General features: G+C 47.5%; 1 protein-coding gene across 5 annotated transcripts in view; it reads right to left on the bottom strand.

Moving 5' to 3' along the window:
- Nucleotides 1–2,681: 2,681 nt before the first annotated feature.
- The window catches only part of TNIK (TRAF2 and NCK interacting kinase), a 150,982-nt gene continuing 127,117 nt past the window's right edge, over nucleotides 2,682–26,546 (bottom strand). For 3 of the 5 annotated variants that reach the window (XM_066556229.1, XM_066556231.1, XM_066556233.1), the window contains 14 exons: nucleotides 26,266–26,363; nucleotides 25,522–25,545; nucleotides 21,499–21,683; nucleotides 18,230–18,356; nucleotides 15,928–16,092; nucleotides 12,962–13,076; nucleotides 12,439–12,609; nucleotides 11,637–11,780; nucleotides 10,002–10,136; nucleotides 9,660–9,760; nucleotides 8,243–8,392; nucleotides 7,183–7,342; nucleotides 6,442–6,581; nucleotides 2,682–4,894 (listed from right to left, as the gene is read on the bottom strand). In XM_066556229.1, coding sequence (XP_066412326.1) covers nucleotides 4,811–4,894; nucleotides 6,442–6,581; nucleotides 7,183–7,342; nucleotides 8,243–8,392; nucleotides 9,660–9,760; nucleotides 10,002–10,136; nucleotides 11,637–11,780; nucleotides 12,439–12,609; nucleotides 12,962–13,076; nucleotides 15,928–16,092; nucleotides 18,230–18,356; nucleotides 21,499–21,683; nucleotides 25,522–25,545; nucleotides 26,266–26,363 — 1,799 coding nt within the window. In that variant the 3' untranslated portion in view covers nucleotides 2,682–4,810. The remainder of the gene's footprint in view (nucleotides 4,895–6,441; nucleotides 6,582–7,182; nucleotides 7,343–8,242; nucleotides 8,393–9,659; nucleotides 9,761–10,001; nucleotides 10,137–11,636; nucleotides 11,781–12,438; nucleotides 12,610–12,961; nucleotides 13,077–15,927; nucleotides 16,093–18,229; nucleotides 18,357–21,498; nucleotides 21,684–25,521; nucleotides 25,546–26,265; nucleotides 26,364–26,546) is intronic. The other 2 variants (XM_066556230.1, XM_066556232.1) reach the window with 1 other exon arrangement.

The following is a 26,546-nucleotide window of genomic DNA, read 5'->3' as shown; positions in this document are numbered from 1 at the left end:
CTACTGCAACTGGAGGGATCAAAGGCCACCAACAAACCATGAGCAGGGTGGCCTTTCCATGTCCTGCCCTCTGCTGCTTAGAGCAGAGCCTTCCTGGAATCCAGCTTCCTGGGGATGGGGTGTGGAGCAGCTGGACAGTGCTGGGAGGCTGGGTGAACATCACTCACTTCCCCAGGAGCTGCCCTTCCACTTCCATGGAAACTTGGGATGCCAAAGGCTGGAAGCCCCACAGCCACACATATCCCTTGGCCAGGTCTGCTGGCAAAAGGCATGGAGCTATCCTGGGGTTTTCCTGGCCCCTCTTCCCCTCCCTGCCAGGCAAGATGCTGCAACCCAGTGCCAGGGCTGCCTCACCTCTGCCTCTGAGGTGGTGCCAGCTGGGCTGTGACACACTCCTCCTCAGCTTGGCCCCAGGCAATTTAGTGTTTAACATACTGAACTCTCAGTGGCACTAACAGACTCCAGACTCTGTAATTCTCTGCACAGGGATGTGGATGTGGTGACTAGCAGAGGCCAGCTTTAAGCTGGTCCCGAGGCTCATGGATGGGAAAGGTTGGTGTGTAGATCTTCCTCTCACTGCAATCACTTTCCAAAGGGGCCAATTGTTAGCTTGGTAGAGAGAAGCAGAGTGTTCCTACAGGATAAAGAACCAGGATGAATGACCAACCCATCAAATCTCTTGCACACATGAGAGCCAGTTGTGATCCCAGTCCAGAGGGTGCAGAGAGTGGCACAGCACAGCCCAAAGCAACAGTGACCCATCCCATGGCTGGAGAGCCTGGCCAGGCAGTGTTTAGGTGATTGGCAAATAACAGGGTCTGCATTATTGCTAATGCTTTAGTTAAACAATAAAGTGCAAGAACTGTGCATAATGTTAGACAGAATTGCCACGCTTATTGCCTACTCTGTGTTGTGTGTAGTGTAATTGGTGGTGTTGATAATCTAACTATGTGTGATAAAAGCAATGGGCTTCAGTTTATGGTGGGGCTCTGCTTTGGAAGAGCTGAACACACTTGTCACCTCAGTGGAAGGAATTCAAAGACTCCAGAGGGGCTGTGAGGCTATACCCAGGTGCTGGGGCAATTTGCACATCCATTTTACTGCTCTGGGTCATTCAGAGACAGCTTTGATGTTAAAAAAAAATGAACAGTATGCCATAAACCAAAATAAAACAAAGGAAAAAAGGTAGATTGGGTCGGCAAGACACTGGCTCTCAAAGAGCAGGCTGATGTAGCACATCAGTGGCTGGCACAAAACACAAAATTAGGTTCTTTCATTTCTCCTCTCTAAGCACATCAGCTGGGGCAGGCAGCAGTGCTGAGGCCACATGAGAGACAGCAGCTGAGGCTGATAAAACACATTTAGGAGAGAGAATTCAGTGCATTTACAGCACTGCTGTAAAGATACCAGAGGTTAATGAGCCCCTTCCCACCCCCAGCTCTGGGTGGTGCAGTATCTCCCAGAAGAAACAAACTGGGAAGCAATCCCAGCAAACCTCTCCAGCTGCAGGTCCCAACTGCAGCACAGGGCAGGGCAGGATGCTGCAGGGCAGCAGTGGCTGTGGCAGGTGTCCTGTGCCAGGAAATGCATCCTGATTGCTAAGGAATCTCTCTGCTGGACGTCCTCAGAGCCCTGCCAGGTGGGTGGCTTAGCCAGACACAGGCAGGGTGTGACATGGAGCTCCACCCCACACCTTTGGGAACAGGCAGGTCCAGTCCCTGCTGGCCTGCACGATGCCCATGCTGGCCCCAATTACAGAGCATCAAATTGTTGCACAAGCAGGAAAAGACCTTAAAGTGGCCTCACATTGAGACAATGAACTGCAGCTTAACTTCAACCATTTCCAGCAACCAGTCCAGCCCTGGGGCTGGGGCCAGGGTCACCTCAGGCATCCCTGTTCTATCCCAAAATACGTAGTGTCAACCCCCAAACCATCTCACAACAAGAAAAAGGCCATTTGATAATAATTCTGAGACAGGTTTGAAAAGATTCAGCTCCCACAAGTAGCTGCTACAGCCTTACCTCTGAGCATCCTTCAGCTGGCACTGGTACCCAGCATCTCCTCAGGGTGGTGGGGCTAACCATGGCCCTTGCATGGCCTCATGCCAGCTCTCAGGGCTTTTCTTCCATATACCATGACTCATCCTTGAAGTTATACAATTCCAAAGCAACTCTGTAAATAATTGAATCTGCAACAGGCTCAAGCGACCCCTGCCATGCACAGACATTACTGCTTTTTCCTCCTGCAGCACTAGACAGCTGAACAAATTTCCTTTCCTGGGCAAAAAGTCCCAGAAACAGGATTTTAAAATGAGCTGCAGGTTTTATTTCTTTAAACACTACTAATAAATAGTTTCTGAGGGCATTAATCAACCATAAGCACATTTACTTTCAGCAAAAAAGCAAATCAAAGTTAGTAACATTTGGAGGGGAAATGTCTTTAATCATAGGTTGATTTTGTAGAAGAGGAGTTTTCAGATGGTGATAGTCCATCAAGACATCCCTGGCCACTGCTGGGCAGCATCACAAAGGACATGTCCCACCTCCCCACACTCATCCTGTTCCAAAACCACCTTCCCAAGAGTCTCCAGACAGAGAGCATTGGAAGCCCTGAAAATCCCCTGTACCTCCATGTCCTCCAACACCCCAGGTTTTATTTACCCAAACATAAAAAGCATGGCTTAATGGTGAAGTTTTGTGTTTTATTGTGGTTGGCACCAGAAAAGCATTTGCTCTGTGTTATCTCCATACACACATGCCAGAGACAAGACTGTGGTAATATTGGCTTCTGTGATTTTTGTTTCAAATTATTCTGAAATTTAAAAAAATACATTCACAAACCACCCGAGTCGTTTAAACTCAATGACTGCCTGCTATTTCATCACTGTATGCAAAAACCCATAATAACAAAAATCATCCAAAGCTGTGCATTTGTCACTTGAAGTAGAACAAAAAACACCCCAAAACAGTTATCAGTTTGCAACACAATAAAAGCTCTGGGCTTTATTTGATTTTTATTTTAACCACAATGAAAATACAAAGAGCTGGTGGCAATCAGTGTTTGTGATGGGATTTGAATACCAGTATTTGATCCTGTGGCCATCCCTACACTCTCCAGGCTGCACCAGCCCAACAGGAGGGTGTCTGGTGCTCAAAGGAGGCACCACAAAGCACATCCCACCTGTTTTTCCCTGAACTCCACATCCTAGGAGTCCCACAGCTGGCAATCCCTGCGGTACCAAACCCTGACACTGTGCCCACAGAACGCTTCAGGTGAGGGTGGTGCGGCCCATCCCATCCCCGCCAGCCCACATCACCTCTTACCCTTGATAAAGATTCAAGTTTGACCAAGTCCTGTTGATTTAATCATTTTTTAATAAAGCCATCGTTACTGAGTACACCAAGATTGCCAGTTAAGCTCTCTATATGTCGCTGGAGGTAACAGCGCTGTGATCGACAGCGGAACGGAAAAAAAATAAAACGAAACCAAACCAAAAAACAAACCCCAACCGAAACGAGGTAGGTTAAAACCAGCAACACAGACCTTGTTATGCGACACCCCAACACCACAGGCGGCCATGCTTGCAGCTACTGAGAAAGAAAACCCCAGATACGCACTGAAAACAGAAATCAACTGAGCAAGGTTTATAAGGACACGATTCAACCTGAACTAAACACACACACACAGTTCGGCACAGATGTTGTCTTTCACTGTATGTTGGGTAATTCCTAGGGAGTGGAGGGGGTGGAAAACGAGTAGATTCAGACCCTTGGCCGAAGAAACCACACATATATATATTTTTTTAAGCTCTTTACAAGCCCAATCCAGAACATGGGGGACAGGCAGCTTGTTCCATGGTCCCCATCCCTGTGCCGGCTGCTCCCGCACGCCAGTGCCCGGCTCTGGACTGGGGGGAATGAACACCCACAACCTTCAGCAGCAGGGTCCGGTGCCCACAGCATCCCGGGAGCCTCTGTGGTCACAAATCCCCCTCAGGGGCGAGCACAGGGCTCCTCTGACTGCTCCTCTGTCCTCTCCTCCTCCGATCCCCTGTCCCGGTGCCCGTGGCCAAGCCCAGGGGCAGGCGGGCACCTCCGGAGCAACAAGAAATGGCACCTCTGTCCCTATCAAGACACACCATTATGTGAAGATCCATATAGAAATATGGATTGACAGACTTGACAAAAATGGTAGCTGATTTTTATTAGTCTAAGGCTAGTAGTTTAGCCATTTAAAATCCATTTCCCAAAAGAGGGGAAAAAAACCTATTATTTTTTCTCTTCTTTAAAAATCCGTTAAGCCGTTGCTGCCAAAAGCAACATGTAAATGTTGGTGAAGGCAAAAGATTTCTAAAATTACCCAGCTATATGGTTATGGCCTTCATCACAAAGATAAAAGGTACATTTATTGTGCTGTCTCTCACCAGATTTAATTGGTAACTTTACAACATACTATATATTTGATGCTAGCAGGCAGACAGAATTAAAAACAGACTTTTTGACACTGTTTCTTTCCCCGTTCTTACAAAGTAGGGGACAAAGAAAAAGTAAAACTAAAAAATAAAATAAAATAAAATAAAGGAAAACTCATAACCCACTATAACACAGCGTAATCAGGAGACCTCGGGGGGTCCAAGCGTGAAAAGTCCATCCCTGGCTGCAGTCCCTGCCCCGGGGCTGGCGGCGCCGGGGGAGCGTGGGGAGGGGGTTCCTCGGCGCCCTCCACCTGCCTCTACAGTGTTAGTCCACGTGTTTAATGTCCTTTAAATTAGAAATAATGCCATGGCGGTGAGTGCCAAGTGCTCCTCTGTTACCAGTTCATCATGGAGTTTCTGTTGAGGGTCATGAAAAACACTTGGCTGCTTCCTCCGGATCTCACCGATGCAAAAAATACCTGTTTGGAAGGAAAAAACACTTAGTAATACTCAGGGGATGGAGCTAACCCATGCCAGACTGGGATTAAATAGAGCTACTCATTAGTAAATGCAGTAATTAAACCTCCTTCTCCCTCACTGCTGAAAAGAGTTTGGAATGCCTTAAAAATACCAGGTTTATCACATTTTACTGCCACAGCATCATTTATAATGAAGTACTAACAAAGAACTGCTGTCAGTGGTTTGGATCTTGCTAAACATTTACCATTTGGTTGATATCTGCCTCAGTCTGAAATGTCTTTTTTTTGGAAAAGTGAGTCCTGGTATTTCAGCTATTCCTGAAAGTAAAGCCCAGAAAAACGACTTCCCTTCAACATGCTCGAAGTGCAGAAACATATCAGGATTCTGTATGAAGAACAGGGGTTTTGGTGCTCCTGGCACGATCCACCAGCATTTGATTCTAAGTCTTAAAAAATAAATAAGTTATAATTTGCAAATATTGAAGGGAAATATCTGAAGCCTCTGACTTTAGTAAAACCAAAAATTACTTAATCTTACCACTTTAACCAGTTCTCCAGAAAGAAACATCTGAGTTTAGTACTTCAAACCCATCCATGATCAGCTGGTTCCAGTATTTTAGAAAGATCATGGTGGTTTTTTTCCAGCTTTGTTAGAATTAGATTACACTAAAATTAAACTGAAATTCAGCTTTTTGGACAGCTTCTCATAACTTCTCATACTCAACTGCAAAATTAGGATACATTTTCCTGCAGAGCTTCAGCCTACCTCATGCCCCAGGAAGGGCAGAGCTCAGCTAATGAGCAGCTGTTCACTACAGTGATCATGGCCTCAAAGCTCATTTACTGCACGTTATCAAATCCTGCTCTGGGGACACAGCAACTGGTTTCTTCACTGGCTTTGTGATCATATCCATTATGAAAGATCTCCCTGCTGTTTGCCCCTGACTTATCTTACTGAAACCTTGTGAGAGGAGGGAACACCACCTGCAGAAAGACCTCGACGTTCAACCATCTCTCCCACGCAAAAATGCCTTTTCCTCCAGCAATTTCTCCTTGTTCCCTGCCCCCCTTGCAACACCTGTGGCAGGGGGCATCTACATGACAGCCATGCAACTCTGGGGACCCTCCAGAGCAGTATCTATCACTGCTGTCCACAGAAATGGATGAGACTGTAAGAGGAAAATAATTTCAAAATGCATTGAAAGATGCATCAAAATGATTCTGCACCAGAGCTCAAATCAGGGTCACTTACACACCCTTGCTAATACTCAACTATTTGAGTTCACTTGGCAGCCTCAATTTAATGTTCAGATGAAAAAATTGGGAGAAAGTCAAGCCAAGTCAACACAGATCTCAGCTAGATGGAGAAGAGATCTTGCAGGCTGAGGTCTCCATCCACTGGAGAAAATTAACTGGGAATAGGCTTAAGGGCACTGCTTATTGAACAGAACCTTCAGATTAATTATTAATCTCAAGACAAACCAGACCTAAGCTCTAAAAGCACTTTGTAGGTCGCAGCACAGATAGAAGCTTTGAAGTGGACTCACCTTATCATTTCTTTCACATAGAAACTTTAACCTTTGAGCTCTCTTGTGCATAAATACTCCATCCAAATGTCCTGTCTCCACTGACCGGATTTCAATCGCTTTCTCTCCCCAGCCCATTATTTGATTGGAATGAATGTAGGCTGTCAAAAGGAAGCGTTTGGCAGGTGTTACAACTTGTGCTCAGTTAAATATTATGCAATTGGCAGAAAAGCTCTTGTAAGCTGTTACTCAAAGCCCAAGCAGATCAATGGCAGAGCTCTGATGGCCTGCAGGGACAGCAGCCTTTTCAGAGCACTTTTCATCCAGAAATTGCTGAGAAATTTAAACAGAAGCAGCATCACTTCTTCCAGTTTCGCAAGGTGAGGAGCTGGGCAGTGTTTTGCCTCCATGGGTTGTGGAGCTGAGCAACAGCAGAGCCAGAAGAGCAACTCAAGGGCTCCCAGCTCCACACCCAGGCCCCCTCCACTCAATACAGTATTCCACCAGTGTGCAACAGCTTGCATTATCTCACATTTATCTTACACTCAAAAAGTTCAAATCTTCAAGACATTACTTGCTTTTATTATGGAGGACCAAACTGCAGAAACTTAGCAATTGTATCTCATAGCTGGCTAAGGGAAATCCCCTTTGATAAAAGAGGGAAATCCCCTTCATCCCAAATGACTCCATCCCAGCATTCTCAACTCCTCATCTTGCTTGTGGCTCGTATGTTAAGCAGGTGAAGAGGAAGGGCTGACCTACCCACGGAAGTAGGCATTTCTCCCCACTGGAGCACCACGTCTTTAGTGATCCGCCCGTAGGTGTTCACATAGACACCCTCATCCTCATAGCACACCAGCATCTCCATCCCGTCCGTCTTGGGCAGGATGACAATGGCGTGAGGAGTGATATTGCCCTGAATCTGCAGGAACACAGAGAGTCACAATTACCTGAATGGAGAAAGGGGAAGGCAGCAGAGCACTGCAGGGAAAAAGCCCAAACCAGCCAGAGAACAAAGCCCTCCCTGCATTCCCCACACAAGCACTGGGTTTCAGAGATAAGCCTGAAAGGGAATAGACTGTCATGTTTACCCCAGCATCAAAGCAGTCTGACACAGCAAGGATAAACAGGTTCAGCAATTACAGACAGATCACAACATACACGCCCCCAAGACTGATGGCTGACACTTGGCTGGAACACAAATAAGAGACTGAGCCAATGAATCCATCACCAGTTCAAATCAAGGTAAATCAACTCAGAGTTTTACAGGCAGCCCTAGGGAGGAAATATTCTATTTTTTAGCAATCACCCTCTAGCTCCAAGGGCAGCTGCATTGACTTTCCACCCATTTCCACCCATGTCTGCCCTTCCATAGCTAAGACAACACAAAACCATCCCAAACTGTCCCAGTATTTCTCCCTCTGCTGCTTGGATCAGATGCAACAATTCCTACATTTGTTTAGTGACACAGTTTCTCCTTGACCAGTTTACTGTGGGCCAACAGTATAGATGGAGTTTAAATGACCCAACAAGAAAATCCTACAGAGAGCTCCGTTACTGCTCCATCCAGTGTACAGACAGATTGTCCTTTCTGTGGGACATAAAAAACCTTTACTTTAAACTTTACTGCTCCTGCACGAGGACAGAAACAGCCTGTGCAGATGAGCGTGAAGTATGTGGCAGCCCTGAGTCCTCTTTGAGTGAGTGCAGCACTGGGGAATGTCACACCCATCACTGGTCCCCACTTGTGAGCCCCTGGGAGCCTGCCCAACCCTCACTGGTGACCCATGTTCCTCAGGCAGCAGCACTGCCAGGTACTCACGTGAGATGGTATATAGATATCATAGGAGTTCCCAGAATCTACATCAATCACATGGAAACCAGTGTGGGATCCAAAGATAACCTTCAGCCTCTGACCTTCTTCTACAGTGAGATCCACGAGCAACGGCTTGTGCTGGAGATCTGCAAAAGACTTTTATAATCCCTTCCATGAGCATCACAGAAAACCAACAAATCCCCATTGCAGCAGCCTGATACGCTTTTGAAATCATATTTGTTTGACTGTGTTTCCTACTAAATACATGGTTATTTATACTCCTGCCTCTCTGTTCCCCTGTCAGATGCCTCAGAGGGTATTCATTCATCCCAGCAGATAAGTGCCCACCCTTGCCAAGCCCAGCTCTCTCTCACAGGAGCCTGAGGCTAACACAAGGATTTGGTCTCTCAAGGAAGGAGACAGCTCAATTTTACATGAGTGTGTGTTCAGACTCTCTCGGCAGAGATCCGTGACCACCCACCTCCTGTCTTGGCAGAGATCACTGCTCTGCTTTGGGCAGCTGAAATGAGTCAGTTTAGCAAAGACCTACTTATCCCTGCTCCATCTAACCTCTGCAGCAAGGCTGGGACCAACCCCCAGCCATGTCCAGATCAAGCACCATGGCTTAGGTGCTCAGCAGGAGAGTGACACAAACACCTGTGGGAAGCTGGATCCCAGACCATTTTGATGCTGCTGAGCTCTCCATGTCACTGAGCCCATTTACTCTGGCTTCTGTTCAGAAAAAGCAAATGTGACCTAATACTGCGTAAGTCCACGTGTGTTGGAAAGATGTAAAATGAGATTACTCAGCATGAACATCTCCACAAGGCATTGCCCTTGTGACTCTTCTCTGCACAGAGCTTGGGATGAAAAGCGCTCTGAAGGAATAAGCACAAAATCCCCACTGGCAGGTTGGAGAGGAGGAAGATCTCACTGAGGAAACCCAGGCAGGTGAAAAGAGAGGAAAAAAGAGAAAGAGTGGGTCACTCTCCCAAACTTTTTGTCTTGAAACAGAATCCAAATTGCAGAAGGGGAGAGGACCTTGCAAAATGAAAAGAGAAAATCATGCCAGCCTATTTTTGTACTGTATGTTAAAAATTAGTCAGAGGGGGAAAAAAAAACACCAAACACAAAAACCTCACAAAAAGCACTCACCAAAATCCCCAACTCAATTTTATTCATATGCATTTGATTAGCTTTCTGCAAATTCCTCAAGTAAAGCCTGCTAGCATAAACTAATAATAACATTTCATTGTTGGCTGTAAGCAGAACATATCCAATCACTTCAGCCAGCAAGGATCCCATCTCCCATGCCTGCCAGGCATCCTGAGGAGCTTAGCTACATAAGCAAGATGCTTTTCTGCTCTGCAGAGTACAGAAACCTCATGTATTTACAATTACAGAGTGTAAAAGACAAACATACCTTAAATGCCATAAACTTGTGATATGGTTTAGGAGCCCAAGCGTAGATCTCTACAGCGTTCTTTAAGGCAATCACCAAGAACTTGATTCTTTCATATTTCACTAAAATAAAAACAAACCCAATTTTAAAAACATTCACTCTCTTTCCAACAAACCTCCAGGAACAGCTTCTCAGGCCATCCTTCTGTTGGTTCTCATTACACAGAGTCCACCTAATGCATAAAGATGAATTCCAAATTTACTTGTGGCTATGGTCTACCCATACTTTTAATATCAAATTGTCAGGTCAGACCTAAGACCAGAGAACAAAACCACATCTCTTCAGACATTTATTTCCACTCACCAACTTTGTAGTGGATGCATCCCTCCAGGTCCCCAACTGTGATCCAGCCCTGCTTCTTCTCCACCTCAGGGTCATTGTGTAGAATCCTGTTTCTCAGCCAGGACAGGTAGTACACACGCAGCTTGTTCTTCTTTCCTGTTGGCAAAGGAAATGTCCCTGTCAGAGCAGAGCATGTTTGCATGGAACATCCTGAGGTTTCAGTGCTTATTTTCAGTCACAACAGGATAGAATTTAAGTCCATTTAATGATAAAAGTAATATAAATAGTAATTGAAAATAGTAATTTAATTGTTGTGTTGAGATTTTTCCTTGGGAAGAAATATACGGGAAGTGAAGCCCAGAGCTCTGTCTTGCAGGCTGCAGGCAGATACTGGAAAAACCAGGCTTTTTCTTCCCACAGGCTGGAAATATTCCTTTTCCTATAAATCAGTGCTCACAGAGGGACAGTGGGGCTCAGTGGGGCAGTGGCCCCAACCCTCCTACAGCTCAGAGCTTATCCAACCACTCAGCTACCTCATTTCTTTCCTTCCCTCTCCTTCATACAACATTAACTCCACCCTGGAGATGAGATAGGATCTCCTTGGCCTGCGACAGGCACTGCTAACAGCAAGCCTGGGTTCTGCAATGCTGAGGGGCTGCCAAATTTCTGCACTGCTGCCTGCTCTTGGATGGCTGTGACAAGGCTGCAAAATCCCTGTGGCTGCAGAGCCCCCATGACAGGGACAGGACAGAGCTCACACTGAGCCTGGTGAGATGAGACACAAAGGATAGACCCTGTCTGCTCCACAAGTCCCCAGGACTCATTCTCAGCATCATCCTGGAGTCTGGTGCTATTCCCATTCCAGCTGTACTAAATCCCTTTATCCCTACAGCTGGATCCCAAAATCACAGGGGAGCTGCAGAGCAGGTAAAGGATGGAGCAGTGAGTTTGGAGCTCTGGCTGAATGGGGGGAGCAGGAATTTGCAGGTGAATGCAGAGTGAGGCCAGAAAGGAAACAGAAGGATGCTATCAATTTCCTCATGAGCACTTCTCTTGCTGCCCTCTGTGAGCTTTGTTGGACAGGTATCAGCAGGAGAAGGCTCTGCCCTGGTTGTCACCCATGTGCTCCTCAGGGCTGCTTGCAGGAGGATGCTGGATGCTCTCCTCAGAGACTGGACTACAGATGTTTTGGGGTTTTTTGCCAGAAATCACCCCATGAGCCTGATATGAGCACTCTGGAGCTCCCAGCTAAACACGGGGACAGTGAAAAGCCTGTGGCCCTCACAATGCTTGGGACAGCCCAAGCACATCTGTGGTCTGAACTGGAAATCTAAAGCCATGGATCAGGGCTCCCTCAGCCAGAGCCAAACAGAGCTCTCTGTCCCCTCAAGCTGGGACTGTCTCCTCTGCTGGGCCACCTGCCTGTACCCTGCACCTCCCCTTCCCTGCTCAAGGAGACTGAAGTGCAGTCAGCAGGTGAAGGAAGCAAACTGCTGAAAGCAGATTAAACTGATTTGATTCCAGAATAAACCACCTCCAGCTCCCCTGGGAGCTTCCCTCTGACACCAGTGAGCAGGTTCTGTCTGAGCTGGAACCACTCAGGGCTTGTACAAGGCCCAGCAGGTGAGTGCCGGGGTGAAAGCACGAGAGGAGCACCTGATATTGTCACAAGGACGTTGAGGCCCTCGAGGACGTCCATCTGCTGGAAGCGCCGCCTGTTGATGAGGTTGTAGACCTTGCCCTGCCCGCTGCGGTCCAGCAGCATCAGGCCATTCTCCGTGCCCACCAGCAGATTCACACCTGCAGAGGAGAGCAGAGCAGAGAGCCATGGGTGCCAGGAGCCATGGCTGCTCCCAAACAACACCCCGAGTTCATCTCTGCTGCCACCAGAAGTGTGACTGACCCAGCTGAGGCTGGGACCTTCCCAGGGACAGGAAGGGTCACTCTACAGCGTGCGGGGACGCGACCCTTGGGGCATGGAGAAGTGCAGCCATGATATTTTCTGAAAAACCCCTTTGCTAGTATTTTTCTCCTGAGAAGCTGAGAGGCCTCAGGAACAAAATGTAAACAATGGTTATCTGCTGCTGTGGAATGCAACAGGTGCATCTGGGATTGGTCTCATGTGGTTGTTTCTAATTAATGGCCAATCACAGTCTGGCTGTCCGGACTGTCTCGGTCAGTCACAGGATTTTGTTATCATTCCATTCTTTCTTCTTGCTTGCTAGCCTTCTGATGAAATCCCTTCTTCTAATCTTTTAGTATGGTTTTAATATAATATATATATATCATAAAATAATAAATCAAGCCTTCTGAAACATGGAGTCAGATCCTCGTCTCTTCCCTCATACTGGGACCCCTGTGAACACCACCACAGAGAAGGGGCCAAGCAGAGGCAGAGGCACATTCCCACACATTCCCACACACCTGGGAGCCACAGGGAGCTGTGCCTGGAGCTTACCCCAGAGAGCAGCACAGAGGATCTCAGAGTTGAAGCGCTTCTTGTACTTGCGGATCTCGGGGGTGTCGCTGTGCGGGCGGATGTTGGTGGGGTTCACGTTCACCACAGAGATCTTGCGCGCCTCGTTCAGCTTGGCCTGCTCCTGCCTCAGCAGCTCACTGGTGAACAGGGCTGGCAAGGCAACACAGGAGGACAGGGAGAGGTTAAATGCTCTGTCACCTCTTTTTTGGGACAGAATGACAATATTTGGTTTATTTCTCCATGGGGGAGTCATCGCTGTGTTACCAGATCTAAGTTTGCCCAAGCAGACAGCAGGGTGGATTTCTGCTGCTCCCTGTTTCCTCACAGATCTTTCTGGGGGCATTTTGCTGGGGGGGAGAAGAAGCTGGATGGGAGCTGGAGAGGGCAAGGATACAGACACCAGCTATGTCTGGAGTGAGTGAAATGTGAGAGTTCACTGGGATTATTCAGGATCCCTGAGCTGCTTTCCCTCCCATCTCAAACTGGCCACACTAGCTCTTACGATTAGCAGATGACTCTTCATCCTCATCTTCATCTTCATCGGTAGGTGAGGTCTGATACACTCTGGTGTCCACAAAGGGGGTGAAAGAGGCTTTGGTGCTACTTCCCATACCATACTGGAAAATGAAGAGCAAGAGAGGGCTCAGTGCACAGAAATAACACATCTAAGACTTTCTAATTAGCAAATGGTGCCTGCCTCTGCAGTGCCCTTTTTGAGCCCTCTATGCACATCTGCTCCTCCTCTCCATAACTAATCAGAAGCAAACATTAAATTGGATTTCTGAGTGTTTGTGAGCAACAGAAAATGGGAGGAGCAGGGCCTGGCTCTGCTCTCTCCTCACAGGCAGAAGCACAGCCATGAGGACAGTCAGCAGAGAAGCCACAGGGCCAGAGGCAGAAGCCAAGGCAGGTAAAATCCAACCCAGAATCACAGAATCATTTAGACTGGAGCAGACCTTTAAGATCATCAATCCACCTGTTTACTTCTCTGCATGTCACACACATGCCTTAAACCTTCTCTGGGATGTCAGGCAGGTGAGGGTTTGCTTTTCCCACTTTCCCATTCCTGCTGAGGTTGACAGGATGGTGCTGGGAGTCCCTGTGAAGCCGTGGCCTGGGGCAGCCCTGGCACAGTTTTAAATTATCCCCAGCACTTCAAGTGGGACTGCAGAAAGGGGCATTTCTAAATATACAAAACTTAACCTGAGGGTATTACAGGAAATGTCAGAGCCAATACTTTGCTGAGGGAATCTGGGGATGAACAAACTGCAGTGTCACACTGCTTTCTTTTTAAAACCATTGCTTTAAGGCAGAAAACGAGGCTAAGACCTCCTTCCCAGCAAAAGGAAATCCTTGTCTTTGGAGTCAAAGTGACGTGAATTCCCTCTTCTTTGAGCAGCTTATCCTCCCTACTCCAGCATTTACCCAGGACACGCTTTATGGATGAGCTCAGTTTAGAGCTGCAATAGCAGCAAACCCAGCTCACTCTGCAGCACCACTACAGCTCATGTTTTTCTTCTCTGGGACATTCATTGTCCTTCCTGTGAAATAAATCTTCCTCAGCTTTCACCCAGTCACCAAGCCCTGGCTGCTCCACAGTCCCTGTGTGACAGCTGCCATGGGGACAAGTCCCCCCTGCCTGGGAGAGGTGCCATGGGGAACACCACCACCCTGGCACATCCCCACTGAAGCCAGGCTGGGCCTGTGCCTGTCCTCCAGTGGGCCACAAAGGGATTCAAGGACACAAAAATCCAGGTGTAGGAGCAGCTTCGTGGCTCGTGACTTTTCCCAGCATTTTGGAGCTGGCATCCATGGGCGAGCCAGCATCCATGCCAAAATCAGGCTGTGCATCCTGCCTCCCTCCCAGCCCTACTCCCTGACAACCTGGCTGTTTCCATAGAAACAGGATGGATTTCTAAACTGAACATGGTAACTGAAGGAGTTAACAGCCTGCAGCAGGGAAGGCTGTGGGCACAGATACCTCTGCTTTGTGCTTGTCTCCTATCCAAGAAATACACAGATTCTTTCCCTGTGCTGAATGTCTTTTCCATAAAACAATAGCAATTTAAGGAAGAGAAGATTTCAATTTTTGCAGGGATTTCCAGCTGAGAGCCAGGTGCTTTCCAGCAAATGAATTACAAAGAAACCCCTCATCCCAATGCACCGAGCATTTTTCCTTGCTCATATTCAGTTATTCTCCTCAGAAGATTACATTTTAATAGCTTCCAAGGCTGATATTTAAATATTAAGACTTCATCTTCCCCCAGGTCCTGTTCAACAGCCTATAAACCTGTGTGGTGGCTTACAAAGAGCATCAAGCTGCAGGCTGAGGTTGTGCTTGCATGAGTCACCTGGAAGCCCATGAACAAAATCCCCAAGTTTCCACTCACACCCACTCCCTGCTCAGTCAACTCTAAAAATACAATTTTAGAAATGGAGAAGATCTTTTTGGTTGATATTCTATAAATGAATACATTTAAACTCAATCCTGGGCTGCATTTCAGCCCCAGGATGACTGTGGAAGGTGTTACTTTCAGGATCGACTCTCTCATTCCTGCTTTTAATGCCAATGAGGAAACAGATAAAAACTTGAGGTCAAGTCAGGCACCATCTGTTCTTACGTTTTATCAATGCCCAATTCCAAGAAATTTTTATTTTTATACTGCTAGTAAAAGCACACCATAGAGTGAGAACACCATTTCTATGAAAGAACATAGGATGGCAGAACTTCTGATGTACGACCTACCAAATGAAACAAAAACATTAAATACAATAGCTTAATTAGCACCAAATGGGTTAATTTCTCATGAGAAAAATGAACTGTTTGGTTCCCACAGCTAAGGATGGTAAGCTGGACACATCAATTCCCTTGGTTTATTTGTCACATCTTGTACTAAGACTTTTTACACTTTATTCAATTTTAACGTTCAATCATGTGCCCATAAAACACCTACCAGAGAGAAATATTTTGCCATGACAGGAAACACACGACTCTGAAAGTGTGCAGGCTTCTTCTACTCTGAAGAACAATCTGGAATTTTGTTGGCTTTGGTTTTTGGTAACCTTTTCAGTCATGATAATTATCAGAGGTTGCACAGATGGAAGCTGGGCCCAGTTGAAGCTAATGGCATCACTGGCTCTCACCACTTCCTTTTATATCCAAGTGTGCAAAAAAAAACCATAGGGCTTTCTTATCAGTTGGCAGCACTGGTGTCACACCACCAGAACTCCAGCTGGTCGGCTTGAAAAACCTAATAAATCCTTCTCCCATCAGCCACAGACCCCTATAGCAGTAACCCATCCGATTCCCTCGCATTTCCACTACACTCACCCACGGGGACCAGAAAAGAGAGAGGGAAGAGCCAAGAAAGGCAGGGAGGAAAGAAGAAGAGCCCATCAGGGGGCAGAGATGTTAATACTTGATTTAAAAGCAGTGCAAAGGAGAAAGAGGAGCCCCCCAGCACCTACTTCAGGCACCGAGTCCATGTCCTGCGCATGCGTGGAGACTCGCCCCAGGGCCTCGGTCGGCGTGCCCGCCGGCGAGTGGCTTTGCTGCACCAGGTCAGGCAGATTGATGTGACCTGCAAAGCCATTGCTGGCTGCGTGGCCAGAACGCTTTTTTTCACCAGAGGTCTGCAGAGACACAAGGCATGAGGAAGAAGGAGAAGGGAGGGGGGAGGGAAGAGAAAAAGAAGAGAAAAAAACCAATCCAAACGAAGTTGTCGGCAGTCCCGCGGTTCCCAGAGCAAGCGCAGGAGAAGGACCCTCTCTGTTCCATCCCCATGCAGCCTGGCAAGCAGCAAACCACCCCCCCACTCCAGAGAATTAGACAGGATTAATGACAAAGTCAATACAGAGTAATTAGCCACGAAACAGCGAGAGAGGCCTGGTCACTGTTGGTTGGAGACGAGGAATGCAGGGCAGATTCTGCGCTTGCCCCCATGGGTGCAAACCCCATGGCCAGCTCTCCTCCCTCATGGCCACTGCTGACAGCAGAATCTGAGCCCTCAGCCAGCCTTAGCCTGGACAGCTTTGCACAGCTATGGCAAAGAGCAGCCTGACTGCAAGTGCCAGCACAGCCCTGTCCCATGTTTCTGTGACCCAAACCAGCAGTGAACAGCAGCAGCAGTGGGGGAGGAGGGGCAGAACCACCAGCAGCTCGTCCTGCACAGGAGGTTCCTTGGGTTTCCACAGGGTTCTCCTTCCTTTCCATCACCTCCCTGGGCAAGGCAGGTACTGGGAAGTTTCTGCCTAATTTATTTTGCCATTTTGATGGACCTCACCTACCTGGAGCACATCAATGAGATTGTTACAGAGATTTACCCACATACTGGGATTTGTGGAAACTTTAACTGGGCTCACCAAGCCTGACTAGTCCTGACGGCATTCATCTTTTGATTGCTCATTATCATCACCTTGGACCACACCTTGCCATCCCACCAAAGAGTGAAAAGCTCTTTGCTCAAAGCCCACTGACCTCAGTGAGCCCATCCTCTGATGGCTGTGGTGTGGGGGGAAAAACAGTAAGCACCCAGCACAAGGCTGCAGTTTGGATTTCTTATCATGCTTTCTCCTCCCAGTGGGGTTTCCCAGCTGCTTCTCTTGCCCATGCCTTTTAAACCCTTCTGCATCCCAATTCCCATCCAGCCCTGCTGGCACAGCACGGGTTTTACTGTTGTGATGCTGAACACAAGGTCATTTCAGGAACAGCTGCCTGTTACACAGGGCCTGGTTCTCCCACTCACCCACAGCACCCTCCCTGATTTAGGGATGTGCAGAGCTGTGGGGATCCCTGCTCTGAACAGCTCCATCCCAGTGAGGGATGGGGTGGACTGTATCACCACCCCCTCCAAAACTGATGGAGAAAGACAGCAAACATGCTGTGACTTCTTTTGCCAACTCATTCCTCTCTTTCAAACTTGCATTTATCTTTTTCCTTCGTATGTGAAGGTATTAGATAAATGGGATTAAGAACTAAAATGCAGCTCAAGTCTTGTGTGATCTAAACATCCGTCCTGTACAATTGCAGACTCCAAGCTCCCCTCCCTCCTTCTCCTCTCCCATCCACCCCCCCGTGATGTGCTGGTGGGAGAGTGACTCCCCTGTTCCCTACCACCAGGGGTCCAGGAGTCCAGCTACCCATCTGCACTTCCACCAGCATCACCAGAACGTTCCAGCAGCTGGGAAGTCAAGAAACACCGCGGGAGATCTTCCACAGCCACTGAAGGCGCCTCCTCTGCCTCACTGCTGCAGAACCATCCCTCAGCCTTGCTGCCACCACTGCCTCACCTCCACAGCCCTGGGATGAGGGCTCACATCCATCTGGGATGCCCAGTGCCTCCCACAGCACCAGCCTCTGCTGAAAGCCCTCAAATGCTCTACAAACACTGCACGGCTCCAACAGTCCCAAGTGACAAAGGCTGGGAAGAAAGGGGCAAACTTTGGGCCAGTTCCAAGTGAATTCACTGAATGCTGTGATAATGGAAGATAACTCCTGCTGCCTGCAGCCGTGGTGGGGTTACAGCAGAGCCGTTTGCAGGAGCCTCCTCCCCGCCGTGCCCTGGCACTGCCATTCACTGCTGTTTGTAGTTCTGAGAAACATTTGCACTTGTCACATTTGCTCCGAGCGTAAATTGCATTAACGAGAGCGCTAACGAGCACAATTTACTCCTCATTTTGTGTTCCGGACACACAGCACTGTTAGTTTTTGTGCTTACATGGGCAAAACCTCCTGAAGATGCTCCATGGAAGTGTTTGTTTTACAACTTACCTCCCTCACCATTAAAGTCCCTTCCCTTGAAATATTGCTAAACGTATCTGCGTGGGAAGTCTCGAGCCCGTGGGTTGTCACCATTCCCAGGTTGTACGGCTCGTTGCTTCCAGGAATTCCTGTGGGTCTGGGGACAGAGGGGAAAAGCATTAACGGTCAATATTCCCACTGGTAAACTAGGTGAAAAAATTCCTCTAGTACAGTATTATTTCAATAAGGGTAAGGCTCTGTATCTCACAGGAAGAAAAGTTAGAAAAATGTATCCGCTTAGGTTTATGGGGAAATGATAGATGCCGCCAGAAATACAGGGCCAGGGTCAGGTTGATAAACGACAGATACCAAAGAGAGACTATTCTCTTCCTTATCCCCAGGTGTCCTGAGAGGAGCACTGAGGAACAGGTAACAAGAAGTGGCATTCCTGCTCTACTTTATATAATTTTTTCTACCTAAAAAAGCTGCAGAAAACCAAAATTTACTCCCTTGAATTCCCACCTCAGCCCCTGAAATGGAAACACCAGAGCGTCTGATGGCAAATAATAAGGGAGGGGATGGGGTCTGGAGAAGATGTGGGCAGAAGGACAAGTTGTGTCCTGTGGCTTTCTGCTGTTTTCCAGGTGAAAATGTAGCCCTAACCGTGGTTTCACTTTGACATTTCCATGATCCCATTTGAAGAAGGGGGCTGGAATTTATTAAATTTTAGGACTGCCTGAGATTGGATGTCACAGGTGCTGAGCAGCCCCCATTACTCCACTTGGCAGCCTGGCTGCTTAAATATAACTGGAGCAAATCCACAAGCAAACAACAAGCACCCCTGGATGATCAGACCCATTACTTTGCATTTAAAAGCCTCACAGACCAATTGCTTCCAGCGGTGTGAGGCAATACAACCTTGAACTCCTGTGCACACCAACAGGCCTGGAGGCTTTTGAGGGAGCCTAGTCGGTGAAAAGCCAAAACAACCTGGATTAATCATGGGGTTACTGGTCCAGGGTGGGACCTGAGCCCTGGGGACCCCGAGGTGGGACTGGCTCCTTGCCTGCATCCTATCAAACCTACAACTGGACAGGCAGCACAGAGGCACTCCAGACAGCAGCCCACCAGACTCCTACAGCACCTTCCATGTGAGGAGATAACACCTCCCTACCATCAGCTTTTCACCAAAGGATGAGAAAATAGCACAGTTATTAGTTTTAAAATAAGAAAACAGGGCCAGAGGAGGTTATGTTAATTTTGAGACTGTACAGCCAGTGAATGAATGGCTGAGGCAGCCCTGAGGTCCCAAATTTCATCAGTGCACAGTTTCCATGTCATCCTGCAAGAATTCCCTGGCCATGGGCAAGAGCTGGCTTGCACAGCTCAAGGGGAGGGAGATGAAGGGAGCCATCAGAGTCTTCAGATGGAGAAATGCTATCTCCAGAGATAGATGGAATAAACAATCCCTCCTATCCACAGAGCAAAAATGGATAGGTTGGTTTATCCTGCAGCAGAAGAGACCTGGATAGAGCTGGAATGAAGAGCAGCCAGGGCTCAGGGAGGATACTAAGGGAAGTTTAAACATGGGCTACACAAAGATCACTCAGAGGGTGCAGCAGAAGACAAAAAGTGATCTCTCTTGGTCCCACTTTCCAATGAAAAACACTGAACATAGGAAAATAAATCTCTGTTAGAAAAAGCACCAAAGTACATTGAGGCTGAACTCGAGCTAAATTCCCTTTTGTGAAATAAGGGTTTAACTCAGAGGATTTGCTTTCTTTTTCCCCAGACATGGGGCAGTGCAGCTCTGCCTGCAGACACCCCTGCATCTCCACCCTGTGTCTCTGGGACACTCAGAGACAGGACATCATGGGACATGTGGCATTGGGCTGGCAGGGGCTGGGGGCATCCAGCTCACTGCTGCCATCCCACACACGTGGCTGCAAGGCATCCAGTGGGATATTTATCCACTGGGAAGTGCTGTGTCAAACCCAAGGTGTCTGAAGAAGGATGTCAGCACAAATTAACCACTCCTGATTAAATTCCTCTTCCATGAGCAGCTTGAGGCCCCTTCTGGCACGCCTGACCACCCATCCCACTGCTACACATTCAGAGCCATCCCTCTGCCTCCTGGCCTGCTCCAACCAACTCAAGAGCTCTGATTTTAATTCTTCTGCTGGAAGGAAGCTTCAGCCCAGGAGCTTGGCACTCTGAATAACATGGAGCCAAGGAGACATGGTCTCCCTGACACTTAGAGGGCTTCTCTGCTGCTCCATGCTCCACCACCATGAATCAGAGAATCAAAGAATTGTTTATCTTGGAAAAGATCTCTAAATTCTTTGAGTCCAACCATTCACCCAGCACCATCATGTTCACTGCTAAACCATGTTCCTGAAGCCAGGTATGCCTGTGTCAACTCTAACTCATTTAGCAGGAAAAATGGAAATGAACTGATTAAAACAAATAATCCCCTGAAACTTTCCTACAGCTCCTCTGTGAATTCAAAGGGGCAGGATTCAGATCCTGCTGCCAGGCAGAGCCCTCCAGAAATGCCCCTGCAAAGCACTGGGTGAGAAGCCTGAGCAGAGATGCTCCAGGAACTCTCTCTGAATGGCAACAGCTCCCTGGGAGTGTTGAAGCTGTGCTGCCCTGATCTGGAGGGACTCAAAAGCACAAGTGTCCCATGGGACACAACAGTCTGCTGATCTCTTCATTTCACCACTTCAACCCACCAAGACTGACTGTGCCAAGGGCAAAAATCCAAGACAAAGATTCAGGATTATTATAATCCTGGCTCTACCAGTTGGCACTGGGCAGGACACCAAGTACTGACACTTAAGTATGGCTTAATTTGGGGCAAGACCAGGCTCAAGAGCAGGCAGAGTTTTAACACATCCATCCCATGGGCAGGACCCACGGTGTGGATGAGGTCAGCTGTGCCCACTCTGGCCAAAAACCTGCCTGGCTCATCAGCAGGTACAGCTCCATCAGCTTTGAGCCAACATTCACTGAATATGCAGCAGAAATAGCTCAGTTTTCCCCATTAATTCTCTCTGGTTTGGAACAGGAAGAACACTCATGCGAGTACATCATCCCTTGCAACCATGAGGCTGTTCCCAGTGCCAGCCACCAAACATGGACACGCTTTGGCCATGTCCTTTATCACAGCTACTGCTCCTCCAGGCCAGGACACACCAGGGTTTCTCCTCCAGGCCAAGATGTGCTGGGGTTTCACCTCCAGAAAAACACACACCGGGGTTTCATGGCTTGCCCCCCCAAAAGAAAGCGTTGCTCACATGAGCCGTGGGATGTCACTGACAGGCACGGTCCCGTCGTGTGTCTCGTTCTCCCCATCCTCCTCCTCCTCCTCGCTGCTCTCCGACTCCTCGCTGGAGGAGGAATAGTCTGTCACCTTCTTCAGGGGCCGATTGGTTTCCTCGATGCGCAGCTCCCTCAACTCTTTGGCTAAAGCCGTCAGGTCCTAAGGGGGATGGGGGCAAGGAAACAAGGAAGCGATGGCTGTTACATTCAGAGCGAGGAGAAGGTCACATACATCTCTCCAAAAGCCAATGCTAACAGCACGAGCAACGAGAAATAGCTTTACAGTCGTTACAAACATGAGACAAACGTAAGACAATGTTTGTAGCATGTAGCATTTATTAAACAAAACAAAACTGATTTACGCTCACTGAAAAGTCAATAGCCAACCTCTTCTTTTTCTCTTTGGAACGTGTATGTGCATATATATACACACACTTATATGTATATACACGACAAAATTATATTTGTTGGAAAAGGTGAAGTTCAGTCACCATCATAGTAAACTGGAAAACAACGTCACTTCAAAGATTGGCTCGGAGAATTTCTCCTGCAGGGTTTTCTCTTCTTTCAAACTTCTCAAAGAGACCCCGTAATGGTATTTATTCTGTAATAAATGCATTTGGGAAGGAAGCAATGACAGCATCTCCCATGGAGTGGTGCAATCCCCACGTCAAGAGCTGCTTCCATGGTGAGTCTCCGCTGTCGGGCGGCTGCCGAGAGGCGGTGAGGAGCACGAGGAGAAGCGCCCAGCTCAGCCAGACTTTGGAGTCACAGCTCTGAGTCAGCCACACGATCAAAAATAATAATAATAATAAAAAAAAAAATCCCTCAGCGGGACCCATTAAGCAGTTTATGTGAAATGTGGCAGCCTACAAGCTAAGGGAGAAAGAAAACTAAAAAAAAAAAACCAAACAACCAAAAAGCCTTGAAACAAGAAAAAAGATAGGAGCAGTCCCAAAGCCTAGTCATAATTTTTCAGTTTACCATGACTTTGATGAGGTCTCAGACCCGACAGTCATATAAAATAGACACTGCTATTTCAAAACAAGGAACATGGCAGGCACCGTGTAGAAAAGAGACTTTTTGTTATCTTACATGCTTTTATAGCAATGCAGGGGGAAGCAGTAGGGCAGAAAAGCATGAGAGCTCGAATTAGAATGGGTTAGAGAACTCTGTTGCACAAGACATGCACATGACGAACAAAGCATTGCAATTGTCAGTCTTACCATTTCTCCCTATATTAGTGACCGAGGTAGGCATCAGTGCATTCGGTCAGAGATAAAGGATCAGGGAGAAAGAAACTCATTGAAAAAGACTAAATTCCACAATTGTCTTACGGCCATACTCTCATTCACTGCATTTCCAGTTTACCGTTCCAGCAGGGCGACTACGGCAATATTAATTATTGTGGCAAAAGGAGCTCCTAAAATCTATCCAGTTGACATGTGAAGAAAAGGATGGAGAAGCTCTATGGCTGAGATGCAAACCCAGCTTGGTTTTTAATGGTGAGGGAGGAATGTTTTGTAAGCAATCTGCGCTTTGGTTGCTGATGACCCACACCTCCCGGCGGGCTCCCACCGGTGACAGCCACACATTCTGCTCCCAGGTCTGCCCTGCCCAGGCTCTGACAGAGAGACTCCCCTGGATATTGGAGAGCTTTGCATCAGACCCAGAAGTATAAGCATCCCAAAAAAAGGCCTTTTTTTTTTTTTTTTTTTTTTAAATTGGTCAATCCCTGTTTCACAGCGGGTACCTGTGATGGGTTTCATATGGGTTGTTCAGCCCCCCAGGGAGACCTCAGAGCATCTTCCAGCACCTAAAGAGGCTCCAGTAGAGCTGGAGAGGGACTTTGGACAAGGGTATGGAATGACAAGACAAAGGGGAATGGTTTCAAACTGACAGAGAGCAGGTTTAGATTAGATATTTGGAAGAAATTCCTTATTCAGACTGTGGTGAGGCCCTGGCACAGGTGGCCCAGGGAAGCTGTGGCTGCCCTACCCCTGAAAATGTTCAAGGCCAGCATGGATGGGGCTTGGAGCAACCTGGGATAGTGGAAGGTGTCCCTGCTTATGGCCTGGGTGGGGTGGGAACAAGATGAACTTTAAGGTCCCTTCCAACCCAAACCATTCTCTGATTCTGTAGTTCTGTGTCCCTCCAAATGGTCTCTGTACCTTTAAAGAAAGGCTCTTTACCATGATTGAAGAGAGATTGTGGTATTTCAAGAGCTCCTTTTCGATGCCAACATGTTTGAGATTGAAATAGAGTCAAATCTGCAGTCACGACAACTAATTATTTTAATTAGTGCTGTAGCAGCTTCTATGATACGACTGCTTCTTTTCCTAAATAAGAATCAGTGACAATTTGAGCAGCTTAACAATGCTTTCCATTTAGAGTATCAAACATGCTCTTTATTGAGCACTTGCCTTTGAACTGAATTAGAGCCTCTCACTTTAAAATGGACTTTAGGACTGTGTAAGAGCCTATTAAAACTGCAGCTGGACTTCTGCAGCGCAGGACTAGCACTGATCTCCTCCCTGTCACAGCACTGGACTGTGAAAATTATTTCTTTTTGCACCTTCCACTTCTAACATGCTTCAAGGCACCCTATCAGTCTTTTTTGGCCATCACTAGAAGATAGTCAAGTATTTTAAAAATCAGCTTAACTACTTTTTAATAACTAATTTGAAAGTTATAAGAACAGTAATACTCCCAGACAATATCACCAGATAACTCATATTTCCTAGTTAAAGCTTTGCCTTGGGATGGTTAATTCTTTGATGCTATCATTTTGTTTAAGTAATGAGCACTTTGTAGGATTAAACGGCTTCACCAAGTTGCTCCTGGACCAAAAACAATCTGACAACCAGAGAGAAAGTGCTCTGTAGTTCCACACATGTTCCAAGTGCTATTACTGAGGGTGACATAATACATAAGTCAGCAGTGTCGGTGCTCTTTAATTACTTTTAATTACAAAGCCTTCTTTAGATTTAATATTTGCTGGAATCAAGTCAGATTGGTTTCCAAAATCACACAGCTCCTTGAGCTTGAATTCAGCACACACGCTGCTTCTATTTAGACACTGATTTATGTGCTTTTTGCTTAACAAAGCACCTCATTAAACAAAATGTATTGCTCATATTTTATCCAAGAGAACAAGTTAACTAACCAGCACATCTTCCTTCTTTCATATCTTCTATTTTTAGAGGAAAGAGGCTGCAGAAGAGGCTGCTGAAACCAGTGCTTTCTGCTACAGCCCTGCAGTTACCAGTATCTGCAGTGTGCACAGTGATGTGTCTGTGAGGCAAGTTAAATGTTAAATCAGGAATGTTGGGTCTTTTCCCATGAATGTTTAAACATTCACCACTGCCAGATGCACATTTAAAATATTATCCTAAGTGAAAAGGGTGTACTTCAGGACTCTTAATTTTTAAGAGGATGAATGAGGACCAGCACTGCCATCAGCATCCGAGATGGCTCTGCTGACAGGCTTTGCAGTGGATGCTGGTCCATGAGAATGAACAACCCACTCCTATTTTTCAAGTGCCTTTTTTTGAATTAGGCTTAGAACACATTTCTAAAAGCACTTGATGGCCCCACTGAAATCAGCAGGTGGCCAGGGGCTGTGGCTGAGAGCAGAATGTGATGAGGGGTCCAGGCTGCCCGACCTCCTCCACCGGCACGAGAAACCTTCGCTCTCACTCCTTCTCCTTCCAACAACAGCAGCACCACCTGCTCCCTCACGTGAACACTGGGATGCCTCTGCCCTGGCCTCCATGCAAGTGGTGTGGCCAGCAGGTTTTGGGCAGCCCAGGGCTGAGCAGAGCACACCAGCAGTGCTGTCCCCTCCCGACACCGGAATGCCACCAGTTCGTGCTCCCGTCCGACCCGAGATTGCATCGCCACCTTTATCAGCAGCACCAAGAAAACCCAGCTTGGAATTAAGCACTAACTAGTCAACCTTGCACAGGCATGACCCACTGAGAAAAGATATCACTAACCTCATCTATAGCTTTCTTATAGCTCTGTGGGTAAAGGAAGAATAATCAGCATCAGAGGAAACAGATCGGGACAGGAAAAAGCCAGAGGAAGGGCAAGCAGGTTAGAAATAAAATTAGAATTGTTAGCTCAACGCTGTGGAGTGTAGAGAAAAAAAACATCATCAACAAAACATTAATACACATTAAAATAGAGAAGCAGTGGAAATTCATATAGTTTTTAGGCCGACTCTGCAGTTTTAAGATACAAATGTCAACAGCATTAAACCAGGAGGAAACACTTCGGATGAGATTTTGCTCAGAATAATAGAAGGGGATTGTACAGAGACCACTACCAGGTGGGGTTTTAAGCTGGGAAGGCTGTCGGGGGCTGGTTGGTTCCCCAGCCTTCACGAGCAGAGCATCCCTGGGCGGGTGCTGCGGGGGACATGCAGCACGGAACACAACCATGTGCCATCGGCCACCGCCGCGCCCAAGCTAGCAAAGCCCTTAAGCGTCTGCTTCGCCTGGAAACACAGGCTTAAGTGCTTTCCCCTAGGCTTGGGCTCCTGGTAAAAACTCATGCACTCTCTTAAGCATTCAAATCTCCCAGGGGCTCTTGCTGTACTGCTGCTTTCCAGTCTCTCAGCTGGAGCAGCAGCAGTGCTAGCCTCGTTTTTGGGGTCCCCGCGGTTGTGCCACCGCACCGAAGGGAAACGCGGCCAAGCCAGCTGGCAGCATTCCCGTGGGAAGGAATTGAGGACTCACAGCGGGTCGGCTCGGTCGTGTCACGTCCCTGTTGTCCTCCTGCTTGACCTTGGCAGGCTCATGGGAGAGCACAGGGGACCCTTCGGGCTTGGCATTCCCTGGTGAAAGGCAGGTGGAGAGAGTGGGAATTAAAACGCTGCCAAAAGCCACCACTGCATCCTGTCACCTGGGACAGGTGGGAACAGGGGCTTCATCATCACTTTGCTTCTGCTGTCTTGAAAAACACTCCTGCTCCTTTCTGCTTCTTCACCAAGAGAGCAAGAGAAGCCATAATCCTGCCC

Source organism: Molothrus aeneus, chromosome 10 (assembly GCF_037042795.1).
Source record: "Molothrus aeneus isolate 106 chromosome 10, BPBGC_Maene_1.0, whole genome shotgun sequence".
In the NCBI taxonomy this organism is placed as follows: domain Eukaryota; kingdom Metazoa; phylum Chordata; class Aves; order Passeriformes; family Icteridae; genus Molothrus; species Molothrus aeneus.
Note: the sequence above shows the minus strand (reverse complement) of the source record. Positions and strands in the feature narration are given on the sequence as shown.